This window comes from Microcebus murinus, chromosome 20 (assembly GCF_040939455.1).
Source record: "Microcebus murinus isolate Inina chromosome 20, M.murinus_Inina_mat1.0, whole genome shotgun sequence".
In the NCBI taxonomy this organism is placed as follows: Eukaryota; Metazoa; Chordata; class Mammalia; order Primates; family Cheirogaleidae; genus Microcebus; species Microcebus murinus.
Window position 1 is genome coordinate 1905582 of NC_134123.1, and position 22993 is coordinate 1928574.

Sequence of the window (22993 nt, forward strand, 5' to 3'; positions counted from 1 at the left end):
TTATGCAAATTATGCCATGAATCTTTAATTCAGTTTCAATTCTTCCAAAGCCTTCTAAAGACCAAAAGTCGAATTAAACTTTGAGCACTTCCATATGTGATTTCACATATAGAAGTGATTTCACTAGGAGCTGATGAAGGGTTATAGTAAGAGTTAACTCATACCAAGTACTGCTGATCAGGGTCCTCAGATCGCAGAAGATGAATGAATCGGCCCACAAGGCTCTGCTCATCAGCAAAGTCTTCTGGATCAGGGTCTTCTATAGGTTGATCTGGCTGATCTTGAATCAATGTGGATACCAAATTCATTATGGAGTCCACCTACAACATGAGACACACAAGAAACCCACTGAGGTGAAACCATCAATATATAAAGCCATATTGAAAGTGTTTCCAGTTGTGTAAGTCACAAAATAGTATCAGGAAGATAATTCTTTTTTTCGGTGATAAAGTTGATACGTGCATGTCAATACACACACATATAGACAAAAAAAATCTGGAAAGAGATTCATCAAATGTTAATTAACAGTGGTTATTCTCTTTCTGGTGGGATTGTGTTTTATAATTCTTCTTTATACATTCCAATTTTTTAATTTATATAATGAATAAGCTACTTGTAACTTTCCTTTAGTAGTTAATTACCCTCCCCACCCACCTCAAGTGTCTAGGTCTCCAGGTCTAAAATTGTAACTACACTGTCTATTCCCCTAAAATAGCATGTAGGTATTCTCTTACCTGGTCTTGAGAGACAATTTCTGTGTTATAATCCAGAACATTACTAAGTACATAACAACTCATGCTCTTTCTGGACTCATAGTCAAAGTACTCAAAGAGTGGGTGAAAATGTTTTAATTTCAAGACTGTTAAAATATTGTTGTAAGTGTCAACAGGTATCTTCAAAAGTCTGGTGAGCTCCTTTGAAACAGCACTACTGGTAGCAATACTACAAAAAGAAAAACAGCAGCCCTTTAATGAATAAAATTAACTTTCTATACATACAAATAGCGCTTATTTCATAAGTATTTGAAATTTTTCATTTACACATTAAAGGAAATGGGTCAAGTGAATCACAATACTCCAGAACAGTCCAATGATCTCCTTCAAAGAGGATAAAGATGACTATCTACACACAAACATTTATTCATCTATGATTGTTCTAGAGATACAAAATAAGATCATCTCCAACTCATGAACAGATTGTAAAGCTGTAGTTAAGATGATTGTCTAGAATTTGACAACATTTCTAAGGAAAGTATTTTAAGTAGTACTATGTTTCCCCGAAAATAAGACAGGGCATTATATGTATTTTTTCTCAAGAAGATACCCTAGGGTTTATTTTCAGGGGATGTGTTATTTTCCCCTCAAAGCCTCAGCTTGCAGCACGCACAGGATGGCTGGGACCTGACGGGGGAGCTGACCTTGTTGGTGGGGCTGCCCGCACCTTTCAGGTCACCTCTGGGATAGTAGCTGTCACGATGGGGCAGATAAGAAGGGTTGCTCATCTTCTTTACCACTCCATGACGAAATGCATCAGTTGTGCAGATATGCTGTGTAGCCACGCCCATCACTAGGTCTTATTTTCAGGGTAGGGCTTATATTACACAAATGCTTAGAAATTCTGCTAGGGCTTATGTTTTTTTTTTTGAGACAGAGTCTTACTTTGTTGCCCAGGCTAGAGTGAGTGCCATGGCGTCAGCCTAGCTCAAAGCAACCTCAAACTCCTGGGCTCAAGTGATCCTTCTGCCTCAGCCTCCCAAGTATCTGGGACTACAGGCATGCACCACCATGCCCAGCATATTTTTTCTATATATATTAGTTGGCCAATTAATTTCTTTCTATTCATAGTAGAGACGGGGTCTCACTCTTGCTCAGGTTGGTTTTGAACTCCTGAGCTCGAGCAATCTGCCTGCCTCAGCCTCCCAGAGTGCTAGGATTACAGGCGTGAGCCACCACGCCCGGCCTTGCTAGGGCTTATTTTATGGGTACGTCTTATTTTGGGGGAAACACGGTAGTTTGGTTCCTAGAGCAGCCAATACTATTTGTATGTTCATGATGAAAATAAGTAGAAAAAAAAATCCACACAAAACCAAGAATTCAACAGAATAGAAAAATACAAAAACTGTATCTTCTGTGCCAGATGTTGGTGATTAAGAAAAAGCAGGTTTAATTTAAAGTAATAGTAGCTTGTAGGAGCTACCGAGGACACTGAGGCATATGTGGGCATTTATTATAACCTCTTTAGAGATTGGTATTTCTAATTATTTGGTCTATTTTTACTTTAAAACTCACTTACTGGGGGAAGATATCATTTAATTTTCTCTCACATTTATTCATTTTCTCTCACACTTATCATTAAAGATCTGGAATCTTTTTTAGTTCACAGAAAAATGAGAATGACCAAAAGAAAAAAGGTAATAAAAAGATTAAAAAAAAAGAAGATGACGATGAAGAGGAAGAAATTTTCCTGATGCAGCTGAACCACTGGAAGGGAGATGGAAAGGAAAAAGATGACATGAGGTGAAATTCTGAATAACAAGGAGAAAAGAAGGGGCCTGGCTAGACCCAATTCTAGACAGGAAACTGCCAAGAAAGGCAACAGGATTAGAACTGCCCAGTGGCCACTAGAGGATGCCACAGTTCTAGGAAAGAATAGTTGAGGAAGCTTCGAGTAGGAAACAGCATATTATACTTTCAAAGCTAAAAATACAAAAAAACCCAAAATTTTAAACAATTTAATTCTGCACCTTAAATATGTATATGCCCCTAGTTTCTCACAATTTACTCATCTGTAAGGAAATTATTTCTTATAGAAATACTGCTTGGCCGGGCGCTGTGGCTCACGCCTGTAATCCTAGCTCTTGGGAGGCCGAGGCGGGCGGATTGCTGAAGGTCAGGAGTTCAAAACCAGCCTGAGCAAGAGCGAGACCCCGTCTCTACTATAAATAGAAAGAAATTAATTGGCCAACTAATATATATATTAAAAAAATTAGCCGGGCATGGTGGCGCATGCCTGTAGTCCCAGCTACCCGGGAGGCTGAGGCAGAAGGATCACTCGAGCCCAGGAGTTTGAGGTTGCTGTGAGCTAGGACGCCAGGGCACTCACTCTAGCCTGGGCAACAAAGTGAGACTCTGTCTCAAAAAAAAAAAAAAAAAAAAAAAAAGAAATACTGCTTGACAAAGTTTCCTTACCAGTTTAAAAACAAGCTCATTCATATACAAAAAAGGGGTCTGAACTGGAGACATTGATCCCTGAAGACTACCTATGGTCCATGGGTACCACTCTTTCTTCATTAATGTACACAACCAAGTAATTGGTAACCACATTCTACCCTGATTTGGCGCCAAGTATGACAATCTTAATACATGCTTAAAACAAGAAAAATAAATCTGGGACAAAAAAGTGCCCTATGAAGATTTTCACAAAAATATAACTTTGACTTACTGTTCAAGGTTGAGCTTATTGAATATATCCACTGTTGTTTCTAGAACTTTATCAACATAGTCCACACGATCAGGGTAACATTTCATGGCAAGATTAATTAGAGAGACTTGTAAAGATACAACATCCTCTGAAGGCATGTCCTGTCTTGACTGGAATATTTAGAAAACCATATAATTTATTTTAAACAATTACAAAAGGATCTACCAGCAAAGAAATTTCAAAGTTTTGAGAACTTAGGAGAAAAGCTATACAAACCTGTATCACTGTAGCCACCTGCTGTGAAAATATGTCAAATAGTTTAATATCTGCTGGGATTCCAGGTCCATCTTCACGGTGAGCAAATAAAGCTAACCTAAAAAAGCAAACAATCTTTATTTTAAAAGATATAGGGATTTGGGTAGTGGGATCATGGATGACATTTTATTCTTTATTGCTTTTCTGTATTTTATACGAGTGTATTTCTCCTAGAATAGTAAAAAGGTTTTAAAGGAACACGTTGAGTGTAGTTGATCCTTCCCTCAATTCATCGTTAACTACATGGTTTTGCCAACGATGGCTCATCTCATAGGCTTTCCTACTTTATGCCATACTCAACAGACTTTCAGTAGGCCAATTTAAAAAAACTCTTTGAAACCTAATTAAGGACATATGGAGAGAAATACATTAAAGTGACAAATGTATTCAACAGCCATTATTTAAATAAATAATCTTTAAAAAATAAAAGTACATTGACTATTTTAAGATTCTTCATTTTTACTACTATTAAGTTTAAAATACAACTAATTCCAAAAGTAATAAAGTTAACTTTATTTCCTACATCTTATACTATTCAAATAATGTGTGTTTCATTATTACTAAGTGTCAGGGTCACAGCTACATCTACATTTAAAATCACTACTGACAGGAATGGCTACATGCATTATATCAAAGATGTGAAATTCCAGTTTCTAGCTTCTTGTAAGGGTAGGCCCAATAAACATGTAACTTTGCTGCCTAGAACTAAGCTGATAATTTGGAGAATTCTGTTATATAAATTCTCATACTTTAGAACTAATAATTTAATTACATAGTTAAAAAAATAAGAAAAGGTATTTGCAGAAATAAATCTTCACTTCCATTTCCGGTCTCATGACAATGCTCACAAGTAGGATAGATGTTATACACTACCACACAGCATGGTTGCTAAGGAGTCACTTGTTAAAGTCATTATCAAAGGCTAAGTTTTTATGTTTTTTTTTTTCAAGTTCTATTTTCTATTTTATTTATTTATTTTTTATTTTTATTTTTTTATTTCGGCATATTGTGGGGGTACAGATTTGAAGGTTTCAATAAATGCCCATTTCCCCCCCTCCCCGCAGGCCAAGTTTTTTAATTTTGTTTTTTTTTTTTTCCTTTGAGACATGGTCTTTCTCTGTTACACAGGTGAGAATGCAGTGGTGTCATCATAGCTCACTGCAACCTCAAACACTTGGGCTTAAGTAATCTTCCCACCTTGCCCTCCCAAGTAGCTAGGACTACAAGCATATGCCACCAGACTTGGCTAATTTTTTTATTATTTTGTTTTGTAAAGATGGAGGTCTTGTTATGTTGCCCAGGCTAGTCTTGAACTCCTGGCCTCAAGTGATCCTCCTGCCTCTGCCTCCGAAAGTGCTGGGATTATATGCATGAGCCACTATACCTAGCCCTAAGTTTTATATTTCTAACTAAGTAAGACCAATGGCTAAGAAAATAAAATTTATTTCTTTAAAATTTAAAATTTCTTTAAAATTTAAAAGGGGTTCTTCTAAACATATTTAAAATGATACTTTAAGTATCATTTTCTTAAAATTCTTCTTTAAGAAAATGTGATGATAGGATGATTACTTGAGCATTCTTAATCATCTATATCTTATGGCTACTTGATAAACTCTAAATTAAATCAGTTCTTACTGAAAGATAACTTACATCATGGTAAAAAAAAAACCAAATTTTGTTCTTCAATGATCTCTGGATTTGTAAGATTTAAGTAATAGTTCTGTACAACAATGTCTTTAAATGTCAATGAAGTGCATAGATTAAAAATTCATTATGTCCATGCCTCCTGCACAATTAAAAGCTAAATCTCTTTCATGCCTAACCTAGGCATACCCACACTCACAGAGCTAAATTATTTTAAATATAATGACATTAAAGAATATATATAATGAAGATAGAAACAAGTAATTCACAAACAAGGCTTAGAGCATCTACCCTCCAGTGTTGGAAGGTCTTACCTATCAATTAGAGCAATGATTATGTTTTTCACATTTACATTTTGGTGTAATTCAGCACAGGCCCGAAGAAAAGGATTCAAAGTCTGAAGGTGGAACTCATCAGGGAAAACCTGAAAACCAAATAATTGATGGATATCAGTAAAAACATTTCCAGTAATATTCAGAACTCATGTATGGTATTTAAAGTTCACATATGTAGAAAAAACCATTTTAATCTCATACAACTCAACTCAAATACACTATTTTTGAGCCTCTCTAAACATAAACCCAGACAGAAATATTCCACTAACCAAAGTACACCTAAAATTAAACTAAAGCTAGTAAGACCTAGGACACTCAGATATTACACTTTGCTATATTTTTGAGAAAAAAAAAAACAAAACCACATCAATTCAAAGACCAAGGTTTTAGTTGGTTATAAGAAAAATCTTTATTCAGGAAAGCTTATTTTCTATTCTAAAAAGATTTTTTTCAAAACCATCAAATTTAATGAAAGATAAAATGAGTCATTTTAAAAAATGAAATAAATGTTCTCACCTACCTGAATAATACATTCCATGAGATATTCTTGAGCCAAAGCATCCCTACAATTCACAACTTGCTCCAATATGCCAGTCAAAACAATCTAGGAAAAAAAAAAAATGTAAGAATTCAAAATCCTAAGCTATTCCTTTTTTTTTGAGAGAGAGTGAATCTCACTCTGTTGCCCGGGCTATAGTGCTGTGACATCAGCCTAGCTCACAGCAACCTCAAACTGGGCTCAAGCGATCCTTCTGCCTCAGCCTCCCTAGTAGCTGGGACTATAGGCATGCGCCACCATGCCTAGCTAATTTTTTCCATATACGTTTTTAGTCAATTAATTTCTATCTATTTTTTAGTAGAGACGGAGGTCTCGCTCTTGCTCAGGCTAGTTTCGAACTCCTGGCCTTGAGCAATCCTCCTGCTTTGGCCTCCCAGAGTCCTAGGATTACAGGCATGAGCTACCACGCCTGGCCCTAAGCTACTCCTTTCTTTTTTTGAGACAGAGTCTCATTTTGTTGCCCAGGCTAGAGCGAGTGCCGTGGCGTCAGCCCAGCTCACAGCAACCTCAATCTCCTGGACTCAAGCAATCCTCCTGCCTTAGCCTCCTCAGCAGCTGGGACTACAAGCATGTACCACAATGCCCGGCTAATTATTTTTTCTATATGTATTAGTTGGCCAATTAATTTCTTTCTATTTATAGTAGAGACAGGGTCTCGCTCTTGCTCAGGCTGGTTTCAAACTCCTGACCTCAAGCAATCCACCTGCCTCAGCCTCCCAGAGTGCTAGGATTACAGGCATGAGCCACTGCACCCGGCTGCTAAGCTACTCCTTTAATTAACATATTTGAACTACTAACTTGAAAATCATATTTAAGATTTTTCTCACCTATACTTCATTTCTAAACTTGAAAATTATATACGTTTTTAAAAAAAAAAGTCTTAGCAAAAATTTTTACTTAGCAAAAGAATGAAGCCCATTTTATCAGTTTTTTTCTTTATGGTTTGTACTTGTGTCTTCGGAAATCTTTGTATAATACAAGGTCATAAACATTTCCTTTTTTTTTGAGAAAAGAGTCTCACTCTGTTGCCTGGGCTAGAGTGCCATGGCGTCAGCGCAACTCACAGGAACCTCAAACCTCAAGGGATCCTTCTGCCTCAGCATCCCGAGTAGCCGGGACTACAGGCATGCACCACCATGCCCGGCTAATTTTTTCTATAGTTTTTAGTTGGCCAATAAATTTCTGTTTTTAGTAGAGACGGGGTCTCACTCTTGCTCAGGCTGGTCTGAAATTCCTGACCTGAGTGATCCTCCCCCCTCGGCCTCCCAGAGTGCTAGGATTACAGGTGTGAGCCACCGCGCCCGGCCTCTTCTAATACTTTTAAGTTTTATATTTAGGTCTCTGATCCATTTTTACAGTTTTTCTACAAGATATGTGGGAAGTCAAGGTTCAGTTTGACTGAACTTTGTTTCAGGTTTCAATTGACTGAAATTTGTTTGCATATAGCTGTCCAATTGTTCCAGAACCATTTGTTGAAAAGGTTGCCTTTGCACTTTTACAAAAATAACTGATCATATATATGCAGGTCTATGTATGGATTATCCAATTCAGATACTGGCAAATCTAGCTCACTGCCTGTTTTTACAAACAAAATTTTAGTATAACACAGCCATACCTATTCACTTCCATATGGACTGTGGCTGCTTTTGCACTATACCTGTAGTATTTATTCATAGACCATATGGTATGCAAAGCCAAAAACTACTTACTCTCTGGTCCTTTACGGGAAAAGTTTGGCAATCCCTGCTTTATTCCCTCCATTGATTTACGTGTCTATCCTTTTCACCAATATCACATGAACTTACTATAATTTTTTTTTTTTTTTGAGACACAGTCTGACTCTATTGCCTAGGCTAGAGTGCTGTGGGGTCAGCCTAGCTCACAGCAACCTCAAACTTCTGGGCTCAAGCAATCCTCCTGCCTCAGCCTCCGGAGTAGCTGGGACTACAGGCATGCACCACCATGCCAGCTAATTTTTTCTATATATTTGGCCAATTAATTTCTTTCTATTTTTAGTAGAGACAGGGTCTCGCTCTTGCTCAGGCTGGTTCTGAACTCCTGACCTTGAGCAATCCACCTGCCTTGGCCTCCCAGAGTGCTAGGATTACTGGTGTGAGCCACTACGTAATCCTAGCGGTGTAATTTTAGAGCAAATTTTTTTTAAGAAACAGGGTCTCACTGTTGCCCAGCCTGGAGTGCAGTGGCATCATTGCTTACTGTAAACTTCGAACTGTGACCTGAGTGCTCAAGCAATCCTCCTGCCTCAGCCTCCAGAGTAGCTGGGACCATGCCCAGCTAATAGAGTAAATCTTGAATTCCAGTTGTCTGAGTTCTCCAACTTTGTTCCTCTTTTTTCAAAATTGTGGCTCTTCTGTTTTTTTCATATAAATTTTAGAAGCAGCTTGTTGATTTCTACAAAATAGCCTGCAGGGATTTTAACTGAGATCACACTGAATCTCTGGATCAATTTAAGGAAAACTGCTAACTTGACAACATTAAGTATTCCCACACAGTGTGTCTATCTTTCAGTTTATTTAGGTCTTCTCCAAAAAAAGCCATTTTAAAATGTTTTGCAATGTAGTATTAATTTATTAATAACAAAAATACTTGGATTTTAAAAATAAGATTTAGTTAGTATCTCACAATATAAGAAGAGATGACAGGTAAAAAAATACAAACCTGTTTGTAACGTTCCACATTTACACCTTCCAACTGACTAAGGCGCACCAAATTTGTTCCCACCAAAATTCTCAGCTCTTGTCTTTCTCGTTCTCTTTTTTCTCTATCTCGGCTATGGCCCTGATGTTGCATTCGCACCCAGAGCTTGTTCATTTCCGCAAAGTTGAGTAGTACAAAATCCATGGAATCACTGATATCACCAGTTGTTTCTTCACTGCAAAGAAACAGTTGGAAAAATATTTATATAATATTAAATTACAGGACCAACTTACTGCTACCCCTCTCCTTTGCACATTTCCTTATCTCTGTAATATACCAACATTTTAATAGAAATCCATTTTCAACTTCAGTGGCTCCGTGTTAAATTTCAAGGGAAATAGATTGCAAGGGGAAAAAATGCCAGGCAGAGGACACAAGTTTAAAGGGACAAATTACTTTGCCCAACTCGGACCAACTGGATGTGTTCTTAAGGCAACTCCCTTAATTAAAAAAGGTTAAAAATTTTTTTTTTCCTAACCAGTTACTGACTTAAAAAAAAAAAAAAATTTTTTTTATTTTTTTGAGACAGAGTCTCACTCTGTTGCCTGGTCTGTAGGGCTGTGGCATCAGCCTAGCTCACAGCAACCTCAAACTCCCAGGCTCGAGTGATCCTCCTGCCTCAGCCTCCCAAGTAGCTGGGACTACAGGCATGCACCACCACACTAGCTAATTTTTTCTATTTTTTCAGTAGAGACAGGGTCTCGCTCTTGCTCAGGCTGGTCTCTAACTCCTGATAGCAACCTCAAACTCCTTCCTCCAAAGCTCAAGCAATCCTTCCGCCTTGGCCTCCCAGAGTGCTAGGATTGCAGGTGTGAGCCACCACACACAGCCAAAAGGCTAAAAAATGTAACACTTATGGTATACTGCTAACTACATCATTTTATTGTTGAATGTTTTGTTTTCAAATGGAATGTAAGCTTTTTGAGGGAAGAGACAATGTATTTCCTGCCTTACTTTTCTGTTATCTCCTAGGATGGGGACCTTAGTTTTCAGAATTTATTTTTTTTTATTTTTATTTTTATTTTTTTGAGACAGAGTCTCACTTTGTTGTGCAGGCTAGAGTGAGTGCCGTGGCATCAGCCTAGCTCACAGCAACCTCAAACTCCAGGGCTCAAGCGATCCTCCTGCCTCAGCCTCCCGAGTAGCTGGGACTACAGGCATGCGCCACCATGCCCGGCTAATTTTTTCTATATGTATTAGTTGGTCAATTAATTTCTTCCTATTTATAGTAGAGACAGGGTCTCGCCCTTGCTCAGGCTGGTTTCGAACTCCTGACCCTGAGCAATCTGCCCACCTCGGCCTCCCAGAGAGTTAGGATTACAGGCGTGAGCCACCACGCCTGGCCCAGAATTTTTTATTAATTAATAAATGTTCAAAATGAGGAATCAAATCATAATAAAGCAAATAATCTTATCAATTTCTCTGAATTATTAAGTTTTTATCTTTTCCATACTATTTAAAAATTGATGCAGATATACTAAAAACCACTGAATTCTATATCTTAGAAATAAAATACGGCCAATCATGGTGGCTCACACCTGTAATCCTGGCACTCTGGGAGGCCGAGGCAGGAAGATCCCTCAAGGTCAGGAGTTCAAAACCAGCCTGAGCAAGAGCGAGACCCTGTCTCTACTACAAATATAAAGAAATTAATTGGGTTGGGCGCAGTGGCTCATGCCTGTAATCCTACCACTCTGGGAGGCCGAGGGCAGATTGCTTGAGGTCAGGAGTTCGAAACCAGCCTTAGCAAGAGCGAGACCCCGTCTCTACTATAAATAGAAAGAAATTAATTGGCCAACTAATATATATAGAAAAAATTAGCCGGGCATGGTGACGCATGCCTGTAGTCCCAGCTACTGGGGAGGCTGAGGCAGCAGGATTGGTTGAGCCCAGGAGTTTGAGGTTGCCGTGAGCTAGGCTGATGCCATGGCACTCTAACCCAGGCAACAGAGCAAGATTCTGTCTCAAAAAAAAAAAAAGAAAAGAAAATAAATTAATTGGCCAAATAAAACTACATAGAAAAAATTAGCCCAGCATGGTGGTGCATGCCTGTAGTCTCAGCTACTTGGGAGGCTGAGGCAGGAAGATCACTTGAGTCCAGGAGTTTGAGGTTGCTGTGAGCTAGGCTGACGCCAACACACTCCAGCCCTGGCAACAGAGTGAGACTCTGTCTCAAAAAAAAAAAATAAAAAAGAAATAAAATAAATGAATAAACCTTTTACAAAAAGAATTAAGTTCTTCAGTCTGGGACCTGTCACATGAACAGCTTACCCAGTCCACAGCCTGCTGACCATCCAACATTGCTGTGGGATAAAAGTACAGTAGACTCCTATACTGGAAAACTGGTCACGCAAGAGACAGAAGTCTCTCTTTTGTTTTTTTCTTTTTTGGAGTAATATCTAACTTGTGTGCACAGATAATTAAAATCACTTAGGCTGGGCGCGGTGGCTCACGCCTGTAATCCTAGCACTCTGGGAGGCCGAGGCGGGCGGATTGCTCGAGGTCAGGAGTTCGAAACCAGCCTGAGCAAGAGCGAGACCCCGTCTCTACTATAGATAGGAAGAAATTAATTGGCCAAGTAATACATACAGAAAAAATTAGCCGGGCATGGTGGCACATGCCTGTAGTCCCAGCTACTCGGGAGGCTCAGGCAGGAGGATTGCTTGAGCCCAGGTGTTTGAGGTTGCTGTGAGCTAGGCTGACGCCATGGCACTCACTCTAGCCAGGGCAACAGAGTAAGACTCTGTCTCAAAAAAAAAAAAAATAAAAATCAAAAAAAAAATAAAAAAAAAAATATCCTTAATGATAGCATTTAAAAAAAAAAAGAAAAAAAAAAAAAATCACTTACATTCCAGTGTAACTAGCAGCCCATAAGTCTCACTCTGTTGCCCAAGCTAGAGTGCAGTGGCGTCAGCCTAGCTCACAGCAACTTCAAACTCCTTGACTCAAGCGATCCTCCTGCCTCAGCCTCCTGAGTAGCTGGGACTACAGGCATGCACCACCATGCCAGGATAATTTTTTCTATATAGTTTTATTTGGCCAATTAATTTCTTTCTATTTTTAGTAGAGACGGGGTGTCGCTCTCGCTCAGGCTGATCTCAAACTCCTGAGCTCAAACGATCCCTCCGCCGCCTCGGTCTCTCAGACTGCTAGGATTACAGGCATGAGCCGCCATGCCCAGCCAAAATGTAACTTGTGGCCGGGCGCGGTGGCTCATGTCTGTAATCCTAGCACTCTGGGAGTCCAAAGGGGGCGGATTGCTCGAGGTCAGGAGTTCAAAATGTAACTTGTGTTAAAAATCATACTTTAAAAGAATATTTATGCCGGGCGCGGTGGCTCACGCCTGTAATCCTAGCACTCTGGGAGTCCGAGGGGGGCGGATTGCTCGGAGGTCAAGAGTTCAAAATGTAACTTGTGTTAAAAATCATACTTTAAAAGAATATTTATGCCGGGCGCGGTGGCTCACGCCTGTAATCCTAGCACTCTGGGAGGCGGAGGCGGGCGGATTGCTCGAAGTCAGGAGTTCGAAACCAGCCTGAGCAAGAGTGAGACCCCGTCTCTACTATAAATATAGAAAGAAATTAATTGGCCAACTAATATATATAGAAAAAAATTAGCCGGGCATGGTAGCGCATGCCTGTAGTCCCAGCTACTCCGGAGGCTGAGGCAGGAGGATTGCTTGAGCCCTGGAGTTTGAGGTTGCTGTGAGCTAGGCTGATGTTACGGCACTCACTCTAGCCTGTGCAACAAAGCGAGACTCTGTCTCAAAAACAAAAAAAAAAGAATATTTAATGTAGTAGAAAAATACTCAATTATATTATTATTATTATTATTTTAGACAGTCTCGCTGTGTGTTCGGGCTAGAGTGCCATGGCATCAGCCTAGCTCACAGCAACCTCAAAATCCTGAGCTCAAGCAATCCTTCTGCCTCAGCCTCCCAAGTATCTGGGACTACAGGCATGCGCCACCATGCCTGGCTAATTTTTTCTATATATTTTTAGTTGGCCAATTAATTTCTATTTTTAGTAGAGACGGGGTCTCACTCTTGGTCAGGCTGGTCTTGAACTCCTGACCTCCCACCTCAGCCTTTCAGAGTGCTAGGATTATACGCGTGAGCCACCACACCCGGCCAAAATATAACTTGGGTTAAACAATCATACTGTAAAAGAACATTTATGGCCGGGTACAGTGGCACACGCCTGTTATCCTAGCACTCTGGGAGGCTGAGGTGGGTGGATAGCTTGAGGTCAGGAGTTCGAAACCAGACTGAGCAAGAGCAAGACCCTGTTTCTACTACAAATAGAAAGAAATTAATTGGCCAACTAATATATATAGAAAAAATCAGCCAGGCATGGTGGTGCATGCCTGTAGTCCCAGCTACTCGGGAGGCTGAGGCAGCAGGATTGCTTGAGCACAGGAGTTTGAGGCTGCTGTGAGCTAGGCTTACACCACGGCACTCACTCTAGCCTGGGCAACAAAGCAAGACTCTGTCTTAAAAAAAAAAAAAAAAAAAGAACATTTAATGTAATAGAATAATACTCAATATATTAAATGAGAAAATCAGGTTCTGATAATCCAAAGACATAACTTACATGGAGCACATTTTGGATCATACCACATACTTTAAGGAGTTCTCTATCACAGAGGAAATCTATACACAAAGTGCTACCAGTGGCTGACTATGGGTGGGAGAATTATTGATATTTTTAAATTTATATACCCTTTTCTATACTTTTATATATTATACAATTAAAAAACATTACGACTAAATCAAGAAAGAAAATCACTCACTCTGTTGGCTCTCCTTCATCAGGTAAGATATTTCTGGTACACTGAAGAAGATAATTTCGAAGAAATAGACCCCTCAAGGGATGCTGCACACCACGGCACATTTCCACCAAATCTTTCAGAATATCTTTCCTGGACTGAGGAAATGACTTGACATATACAACCCCAACTGTGATCAACAGATAACTAGGAGAATTATGAGAAAGCATTTGATTTCAGGAATTAAGAATTTGATTATTTCTAAACACACTGAATATAAACATATTAAATAAACAAATTAAGAACTATGTTTTCTCCTGTACAATGAAGGAAATATTATCTGATTTAAAATGTAACCACTGCACTGACCAACTCCTAAAAGTGTATATGGGTACTACATATAGATACATATCACCTTTAAATGTATCAGAAAGAGAATAATTGTCATCATATTAATTTTTCTAGTAGTCAAGATATTACACAAAATAGCATATCTACGTTTTCTATCACTAAAATTCTGCAAATAACTATATAAAAAGTAAATTTAATTACAATAAAACTTTAAATAACAGTGTATCTACCAAAATGTTAATCTCAATTTGTTAAGAAATTAAATACCATTAAAAAAATTTTTTTTTAAAAGACTGCTAATTTTAAAGGACATAACAAAGTGGGAATGCAGATATAAAAGTCCTCAGATCGTTAATTACTTACAGCCTTGGGATAATGTTTCCAGCATACTGTACAAGTTCATAGAGATCTGCCACCTTTCTTCCTTTAGCAAACTCATCTGTCAGGTAGACCTCCAAGTAGTGTAGTTCATCAGAAATAGCCATATCTTTTAATAATGATTAAGGACTAAAAATAAAGATAAGCCAACCTAAGTAAAACTCTGAAACTTGTTAGAGTCATTAAAAGTACTGGGCAGGCCGGGCGCGGTGGCTCACGCTTGTAATCCTAGCACTCTGGGAGGCCGAGGCGGGCGGATTGCTCAAGGTCAGGAGTTCAAAACCAGCCTGAGCGAGACCCCCTCTCTACTATAAAAATAGAAAGAAATTAATTGGCCAACTAATATATATATATATAAAATTAGCCGGGCATGGTGGCTCGTGCCTGTAGTCCCAGCAACTCGGGAGGCTGAGACAGCAGGATTGCTTGAGCCCAGGAGATTGAGGTTGCTGTGAGCTAGGCTGACGCCACGGCACTCACTCTAGCCTAGGCAAGAAAGCGAGACTCTGTCTCAAAAAAAAAAAAAAAAGTACTGGGCAGATATCTTAAATCTTAGTCCTTTAAGAGGGAGTGCTTAAGTGAAGATAATTTCAGTTGGGCTTTCTAACTTCAAAATAAATGTTTTAAAGGATATCTGGTGAAACAAAGCAGTAAATACGGTGATTACCTGTCAGATTACTAACAAATTTTGAAATGGCAAATGATTGAATTCTTTTTCATTTCAGAGTCCTATATGACAAATTCTAAGCAATAAAGAATCCATCTGCTTCATGAAGGGTCTGAAAATTAAGATACGCTGCATGGGTAGCTCATACCTATAATCCTAGCACTCTGGGAGGCCGAGGTGGGGGGAATGCTTGAACTCAGGAGTTCAAGACCAGCCTGAACAAGAAAGAGACCTTCGTTTCTACTAAAAATAGAAAGAAATTAGCCGGGCAATTAAAAGTAGAAAAAATTAGCCAAGCATGGTGGTGCATGCCTATAGTCCCAGCTACTTTTAGGAGGCTGAGGCAGGAGGATCGCTCAAGCCCAGGAATTTGAGGTTGCCGTGAGCTAGGCTGATGCCACTACACTCTAGCCTGAGCAACAGAGTGAGACCTTGTGTCAAGGAAAAAAAATTAAGATATAACAACCCATTTAAAGATGTTTAAGCATAGATAAAGAGTATTCTGAAAGCTTTTTTCTCATTTAGCATATCGACATGGAAAAGGAATACCATTTGACTACGACAATGAAGAATAATGTAACTCCAGAGAAATTTAATAAAGAACAAAATTGGTCTTATCTAAGAAGTATGGTCCAAATGTTTGTTCTTCGACATTCAAAAGATACAAAGTTCATAGTAGCTCTTTGGTGATAACATAGAAGTCCGGAGTTCACCAAGCATATTAGAAGCATGTTTCAGAGCATCCATAAGCTTGTTTTTGTCCTACAGAAATACCAAGAGAATAGATCAGAATCCTTAATTTAAATAAACATTTATTTTGGTTGTATAAACTTTTCTTCTTTTTTATTTTTTTAAAATTTATTTATCTTCTTTATTTTTTCAACTTTATTTTAATCAACTATTAGGTTGTATAAACTCTTTACATCAAGGACTTGTTGCATAGTTTTAAAAGTATAAATCCCTTAAATTATTTTAACCACATTTTAAAAAATCAACTTTAGTTTCACCTTGCTTTCTCTTTACAAAAAAGAAAAAGATGCATGATTCCTCACCAGGGCTAGAGAGCTTGGCAAGACTTACATATCTAGGACTGTGAGCTTCCGGATAACACTAATCTTTTCAGCCCCTAGAGACTAGGAAACTAGCTCCATTAATTCACATTTTACCTGCAATAAAAAGAGCTTGCATTCCAATTCTTTTGAAGCTAAGACACTATCCTGACAATGGCTTTGTCATACGTTAAAGACCCTTCAGAGCTGTGTGAAATGATTACCATGTAAGTTTACTGTCTCCTATGTTCCTCCCAATGTCCACATGCTCCACTAAACTCATAAATGAAGACAGCTCCTTGAGATATAGGACACACTACCCATACACACAAAGAAAAAGAAGCAAAGAATAGCAAATCCATTTTCTCTGTTCCAAGACATTTATTTTTCATTCCAAATTTGTTTGCAAGGAAACCTATACAAGATACAAGAGCATTTTATTAATACTAAGCTTTAGAAACTGTAAGACACTTTACAAAGTATCAACATCATAATCATCATCACAGCAACTTATGGGTTGAAGTACTAACCTATTCAGTTCAATTCCTTAAATTTTACTCCAGAAGATCTACAGTATCTTCATAGATTGTCCCCTAGCCTATCTTTTAGAATATGAAAATATATAAGTAAGTATTAAGTATAATTTTTAGCTAGTTTCTGCAATAAACATATCTATTCAAGATAAAAATCAAGTTTTTGATTTTTTCAAGATAAAAATCAAGATACTGAAGGGGGAAAAAAGCTGAATAATTCAAACTGAAAGCATTTAAATACATTTAACACGCATTTACTGGGTACCCACTATTAAATATATGTCAGGTTTGAAGTATAGAACCAAAGAGTCTAGTAATTCAGGTCAGATAATGGCGTGGTGACAATACAGTAACATGTAAATAAAAGGCAGGATCTCTTGTTCTCATGAGCTTACATTCTAAAAGGGAAGACAGAAAACCCCAAACCATAAATATCAATATGAGTAACCAGGGCTCTCTGTTGACATTGCTCCAGAGTGCTTGAGAGATGTGGGACTCAAGACAGATGCTGGTGGACACTGAAGATTAGATTTACCAGAAGCAGCGGTGCTACTAACTTTAGAAAACACTACAGATGCTTTCTTAGGAACACAAACTGCACCTGTGCCTCCGATATTTTCATTCTTACCAGGCATCTCTTCATCTGGAATGACTGGACCTTCACAGCCTGTATAGCTTCATCCAGTAGTTTTTCCTGCTCATCCTGAGGCGACTGCTGTGTTGTAGGCTGAAAAAAAAAATCCATTAATGTCTCATAAGCACATTTTTCTACCAAATCTGTTATTTCTACAGATCTAGCCATAGTCCTCTCCAAGACTTTCACAAAGGCTCATTCCAGCTCTATATTTCAAACCCATTTATCAGTTTTTGACAGCTACTGAACACAGAGCTGTGCCCAGTCACTGAAGTTAACAGCATATGACTGATGAAGGAAAACAGTAGTGTATGAAGAATCGCCTTCCTCAGAAACTGATTCAATATTCTTGTGGAAGTAGTTCATGGTTATGTTCTGCTAATTAAACCAGAACATAGTCATCCAACCAATCTAAATCTTGTGACAGGTATAGTCTAACTCAAATCTCTTTTTTGAAAACCTCTCGGCCGGGCGTGGTGGCTCACGCCTGTAATCCTAGCTCTCTGGGAGGCCAAGGCGCATGGTTGCTCAAGGTCAGGAGTTGGAAACCAGCCTGAGCAAGAGCGAAACCCCATCTCTACTATAAATAAAAGAAATTAATTGACCAACTAATATAGAGAGAAAAAATTAGCCGGGCATGGTGGTGCATGCCTGTAGTCCCAGCTACTCGGGAGGCTGAGACAGTAGGATTGCTTGAGCCCAGGAGTTTGAGGTTGCTGTGAGCTAGGCTGATGCCACGGCACTCACTCTAGCCTGGGCGACAAAGCGAGACTCTGTCTCAAAAACAAAAAAACAAAAAACAACAAAAAAAAACCTCTCCTTTCTATGAGAACAATGACCACCTGCCTCCTGCCCAGAAATATATAACAAAGGACTAAACAGCTTAGAAATAAAATAGCTGAAATTATTGTTACTGACTTAAAGTAGAAAATGATAGAGTACTTTCCTCAAATACCTAGCTTATCTCATTTCAAATATATGGATCTATAGCTATAAAGCACAAAATATATCTAGATACTCTTCTCTTTGCCATCAGCAAAAATGTGCTTGTAAAATGAATTAGATCTCCCTGTCCAGTAGAATTAACCACTACTTTATGCTGTATAAACACTGTGTTTACATCTCTACCATAGCATGTGTAACATTATAATTATAAATGATGGTCATTTTTACGTCCTTGGGACACAACATATAATATATATAATGTTATATATATATTGCTATATATAATGTTCACTTCATGAATGAAGAAGTTGGTTTTAGAATGTTTAGAGTATATATTCAACAAAAAAATGACTAAAGAAGGAAGTATTGATACATGCTACATGAATTAACCCATTCATGAACCCATTCATAACCCAAATGTTATGCTACATGAAAGAAGCGAGACACAAATGGTCACATTTTGTATGATTCCATTTATATGAAATATCCTGAATAGGTAAATCATCCATAGAAACCGAAAGAAGATTGATGGTTACCAGGAGGGGGGGGAAGTAATTGTTTAACAGGTATACAGGGTTTTCTTTTGGGATGAGGAAAATGTTTTGGACCTAAATAGGGGTAGTTGTTGTACAATACCACAAATGTACTAAATGCCACTGAATTGTTCACTTTAAAATGGTTTTTATGTCAAATTCACCTCAATTTTTTAAAAAAGACTAAAGACAGAGTCCCTCCCACACAATGAACCCAAAAGGTAGAAGGCAAGGACTTATACATAAACATGAAAGTAAAATCTGGTCTGTTTCATTAAAACAATCAAAACAAAACTTCATTTTGGGACTAACAAACATTAGCCACTTTAAAACTAAAATAGCAGCTGGGCGCGGTGGCTCTCGCCTGTAATCCTAGCACTCTGGGAGGCTGAGGCGGGTGGATTGCTCGAGGTCAGGAGTTCGAAACCAGCCTGAGCAAGAGTGAGACCCCGTCTCTACTATAAACAGAAAGAAATTAATTGGCCAACTAATATACATAGAAAAACTTAGCCGGGCATGGTGGCGCATGCCTGTAGTCCCAGCTACTTGGGAGGCTGAGGCAGGAGGATTGCTTGAGCCCAGGAGTTTGAGGTTGCTGTGAGCTAGGCTGACGCCACGGCACTCACTCTAGCCTGGGAAAACAAAGTGAGACTCTGTCTCAAAAAAAAAAAAAAAAACTAAAATAGCTTATAAAAGCTGAAAACTCCTAGTCTAATTTTGGAATAAGAAAAAATTAATTGAATAATGAGCAATGCCAATGCCATGTATCACTTTTTTTTTCCTCTGACAAACTCTAGTACACTGAATTCTGCTACAGTCTCCTTCAAAATCATAAATAAATTTTAAAGAAAAAGTTAGGCGTCTTTTAAACTTTGTTTAAAGGGAACATTAATTATACAGCAGAACTATTACCATAAAATGCTGGTTTCACAAGGATGACATCACCATTTAAGGATTCTGACTTAATGAAATTTACTATTTATCATGGTCTAGTCCTCTGAGAATTTTAGTGAAACAAAGCTATCATTTAGTTCATTTTTTTTTTTTTGTCTTGAGACAGAGTCTCACTCTGTTGCCTGGGCTAGAGTGCCGTGTTGTCAGCCTAGCTCATAGCAACCACAAATTCCTGGACTCAAGCAATCCTTTGGCCTTAGCCTCCCAAGTAGCTGGGACTACAGGCATGTGCCACCATGCCCGGCTAATTTTTTCTATATATATTTTTAGTTGGCTAATTAATTTCTATTTATAGTCGAGACAGGGTCTCTCGCTCTTGGTCAGGCTGGTCTCGAACTCCTGACCTTGAGTGATCCTCCCGCCTTGGCCTCCCAGAGTGCTAGGATTACAGGCGTGAGCCACCGCACCCAGCCCAAAGCTATCATTTAGATTGTTTTATTTTATTTATCATTTTATTATTTAAAATATAAAATAATTTAATTGCTTTAACTTTTTTATTCTTTTTTTCTGTATGTAAAGATGTATTACAATCTTATAGATTGTTTTAGCTCCTTACCTCCAGATGTGATAGATTTAATAATAATTTTAATCAATGGATTTCATTAAGTTCAAATGGTCAACTTAGGGATGAGGTATGATAGATACATCAGGGTATTTTTATAATAATTCCTTTTTTATTGTGGTAAAACATACATAAAATTTACCATTTTAATCATGTTTAAGTGTACAGTACTTAACATTAATCACATTTAAGTGTACAGTACTTAAACATTAAGTACATTCACATTGTTGTACGGTCATTAACACCATCCATCTCCTGAACTTTTTCATCTTTCAAAATGGAAATAGACACTCTATACCCATTAAATTCCCTGCCCCTGCACAAGGCAATTCTTTTTGTTTTTCCTCTGAGTTTGACTACTCTGTGTACCTCATATAAATGAAATCATACAATATTTTTCCTGTTGTGTTTGGTTTATTTCACTTAGCCATGTTTTCAAGGTTCATCCATGTTGTAGGACGTGTCAGAATTCCCTCCCTTTAAAAAGTGAATCATATTCCATTGCATGTATATACCACATTTTGTTTGTTTGTTTGTTTTTGAGACAGTCTCACTATGTTGCCTGGGCTAGAGTGGCATCAGGCAGCTCACAGCAACCTCAAACTCCTGGGCTCAAGCGATCCTTCTGCCTCAGCCTCCCGAGTAGCTGGGACTACAGGCATGGGCCATCATGCCCAGCTAATTTATATATATATATATTTTTTTTAGTTGTCCGACTAATTTCTTTCTATTTTTAGTAGACACAGGATCTCACTCTTGCGCAGGCTGGTCTTGAACTCCAGACCTCCAGCAATTCTCCCGCCTCAGCCTCCCAGAGTGCTAAGATTACAGGGGTGAGCCACCACACCCAGCCTATTTTGTTTATCTATCCATTCATGGATTGATGTATAGGTTGCTTCCACCTTTTGGCTATTATATGTAATAATTTTTATTATATAACAAATGAAACTGTGGCTATATAAAGATTACAAACAGTTCCAAAAATATTAGTATAGAATGACTAGAAAGCTAGAAAGATTCAGTGATCTATGAATAAATGAATAAAATTTTAGCAAAATTCTTTTTTTAAAAGGCCCAGGTGGAGGCTGCCAAGGTGTGGCCCAGGTTGGGGCCGCAAAATTCTTCTATTTTGTATCAACTGGACTTAAAATTAATAGAAATGTAAATACAAAACATTGAAAATTACAGCAGACAACTGATTACAAAGTAGGCTACAAATGAAGAACTAAAGCAGGGGTCCTCAAACTTTTTAAACAGGGGGCCAGTTCACTGTCTCTCAGACCATTGAAGGGCCGGACTATAGTTTAAAAAAAACTATGAACAAATTCCTATGCACACTGCACATATCTTATTTTGAAGTAAAAAAACAAACAGGCAAAAACACCCGCATGTGGCCCGTGGGCCATAGTTTGAGGACGCCTGAACTAAAGCTATAATAAACAAATGGACTTTTACATATTACTCATAAGACAATGTAGTTATATTATCAACAGCTATTCTAAGGGCTCTTCTTCATGCTCTTCCTGGGAAGGAACAGCTATTATATGAACATATTATAATTAAACGCAAGCCAGGCAACCAATGTCTCCTCACACATTAAAGTGGCTTTCCATTTGCAAATAACTGCTTAACAGCTGCATGGATCAAAAAAACAAAAAAAGGAAACAGTATAGAATCAAGATCAAATGAACAATTGTGATTAGGCTCATTTCAGCTTGAGAACCAGAAACAGGCCTCTCAAATCTACAGTTATTGTGTTTCCCCGAAAATAATACCTACCCATAAAATAAGCCCTAGCAGGATTTCTAAGCATTTGTGCAATATAAGCCCTACCCTGAAAATAAGACCTAGTGATGGGTGTGGCTACACAGCATATCTGCACAACCCATGTATTTCATGGCAGAGTGGTAAAGAAGACGAGCAATGCTTCTCATCTGCCCCATCGTGACAGCTACTATCCCAGAGGTGACCGGAAAGGTGCGGGCAGCCCCACCAACAAGGTCAGCTCCCCGGTTAGGTCCCAGCCATCCTGTGCATGCAGCAAGCTGAGGCTTTGAGAGGAAAATAACACATCCCCTGAAAATAAGCCCTAGGGTGTCTCCTTGAGAAAAAATAAATATAAGACCCTGCCTTATTTTCAGGGAAACACGGTATAAGGTGAACAGCAAAGCAAAGTTTATCACTTACAAAGTGATCACTTACAAAATGACTCTACATTCAAACAATGTACTTTTGTTTCCTCTTATATAAAACAGGGACAACAAGAGTACTTGCACCACAGTTATGAGGAATAAATGAAATGACACAGAAAAAGCTCAAACCACTTAGTAACAAGTAATAAGTGTTACAATTATTATCACATCCCAATTAAATACAAACTATTATTTCCATCTATCCTGGAAACCTATTTGTTGGTCAATCTCCTCACTCAAATGCTGTAGATGTCATCTGACAATACAATGTAAACCAATTGTAAAATGAAAACTAATCTCACAATGATATAAAATTTCATTATGTAAATGAAAGTGCTATTTAAAAATGATGACATGGAGCAAATTAACAACTGAAGTAGTAAGAATGATGAGGAGGGAACTTCAAAATATAATTTGAATGCCAACTGGTGCTAACT

At 38.3% G+C, this 22993-nt stretch overlaps 1 protein-coding gene across 1 annotated transcript in view; it reads right to left on the minus strand.

Moving 5' to 3' along the window:
- Window positions 1-22993, minus strand: part of VPS35 (VPS35 retromer complex component) — a 36091-nt gene that overhangs the window by 10856 nt on the left and 2242 nt on the right. Inside the window, exons 2-12 of the mRNA XM_012773853.3 lie at window positions 17365-17463; window positions 15820-15916; window positions 14473-14596; window positions 13783-13965; window positions 8953-9166; window positions 6235-6318; window positions 5694-5803; window positions 3697-3793; window positions 3442-3590; window positions 735-942; window positions 165-320 (exon numbers count right to left, since the gene is read on the minus strand). Coding sequence (XP_012629307.1) covers window positions 165-320; window positions 735-942; window positions 3442-3590; window positions 3697-3793; window positions 5694-5803; window positions 6235-6318; window positions 8953-9166; window positions 13783-13965; window positions 14473-14596; window positions 15820-15916; window positions 17365-17463 — 1521 coding nt within the window. The remainder of the gene's footprint in view (window positions 1-164; window positions 321-734; window positions 943-3441; window positions 3591-3696; window positions 3794-5693; window positions 5804-6234; window positions 6319-8952; window positions 9167-13782; window positions 13966-14472; window positions 14597-15819; window positions 15917-17364; window positions 17464-22993) is intronic.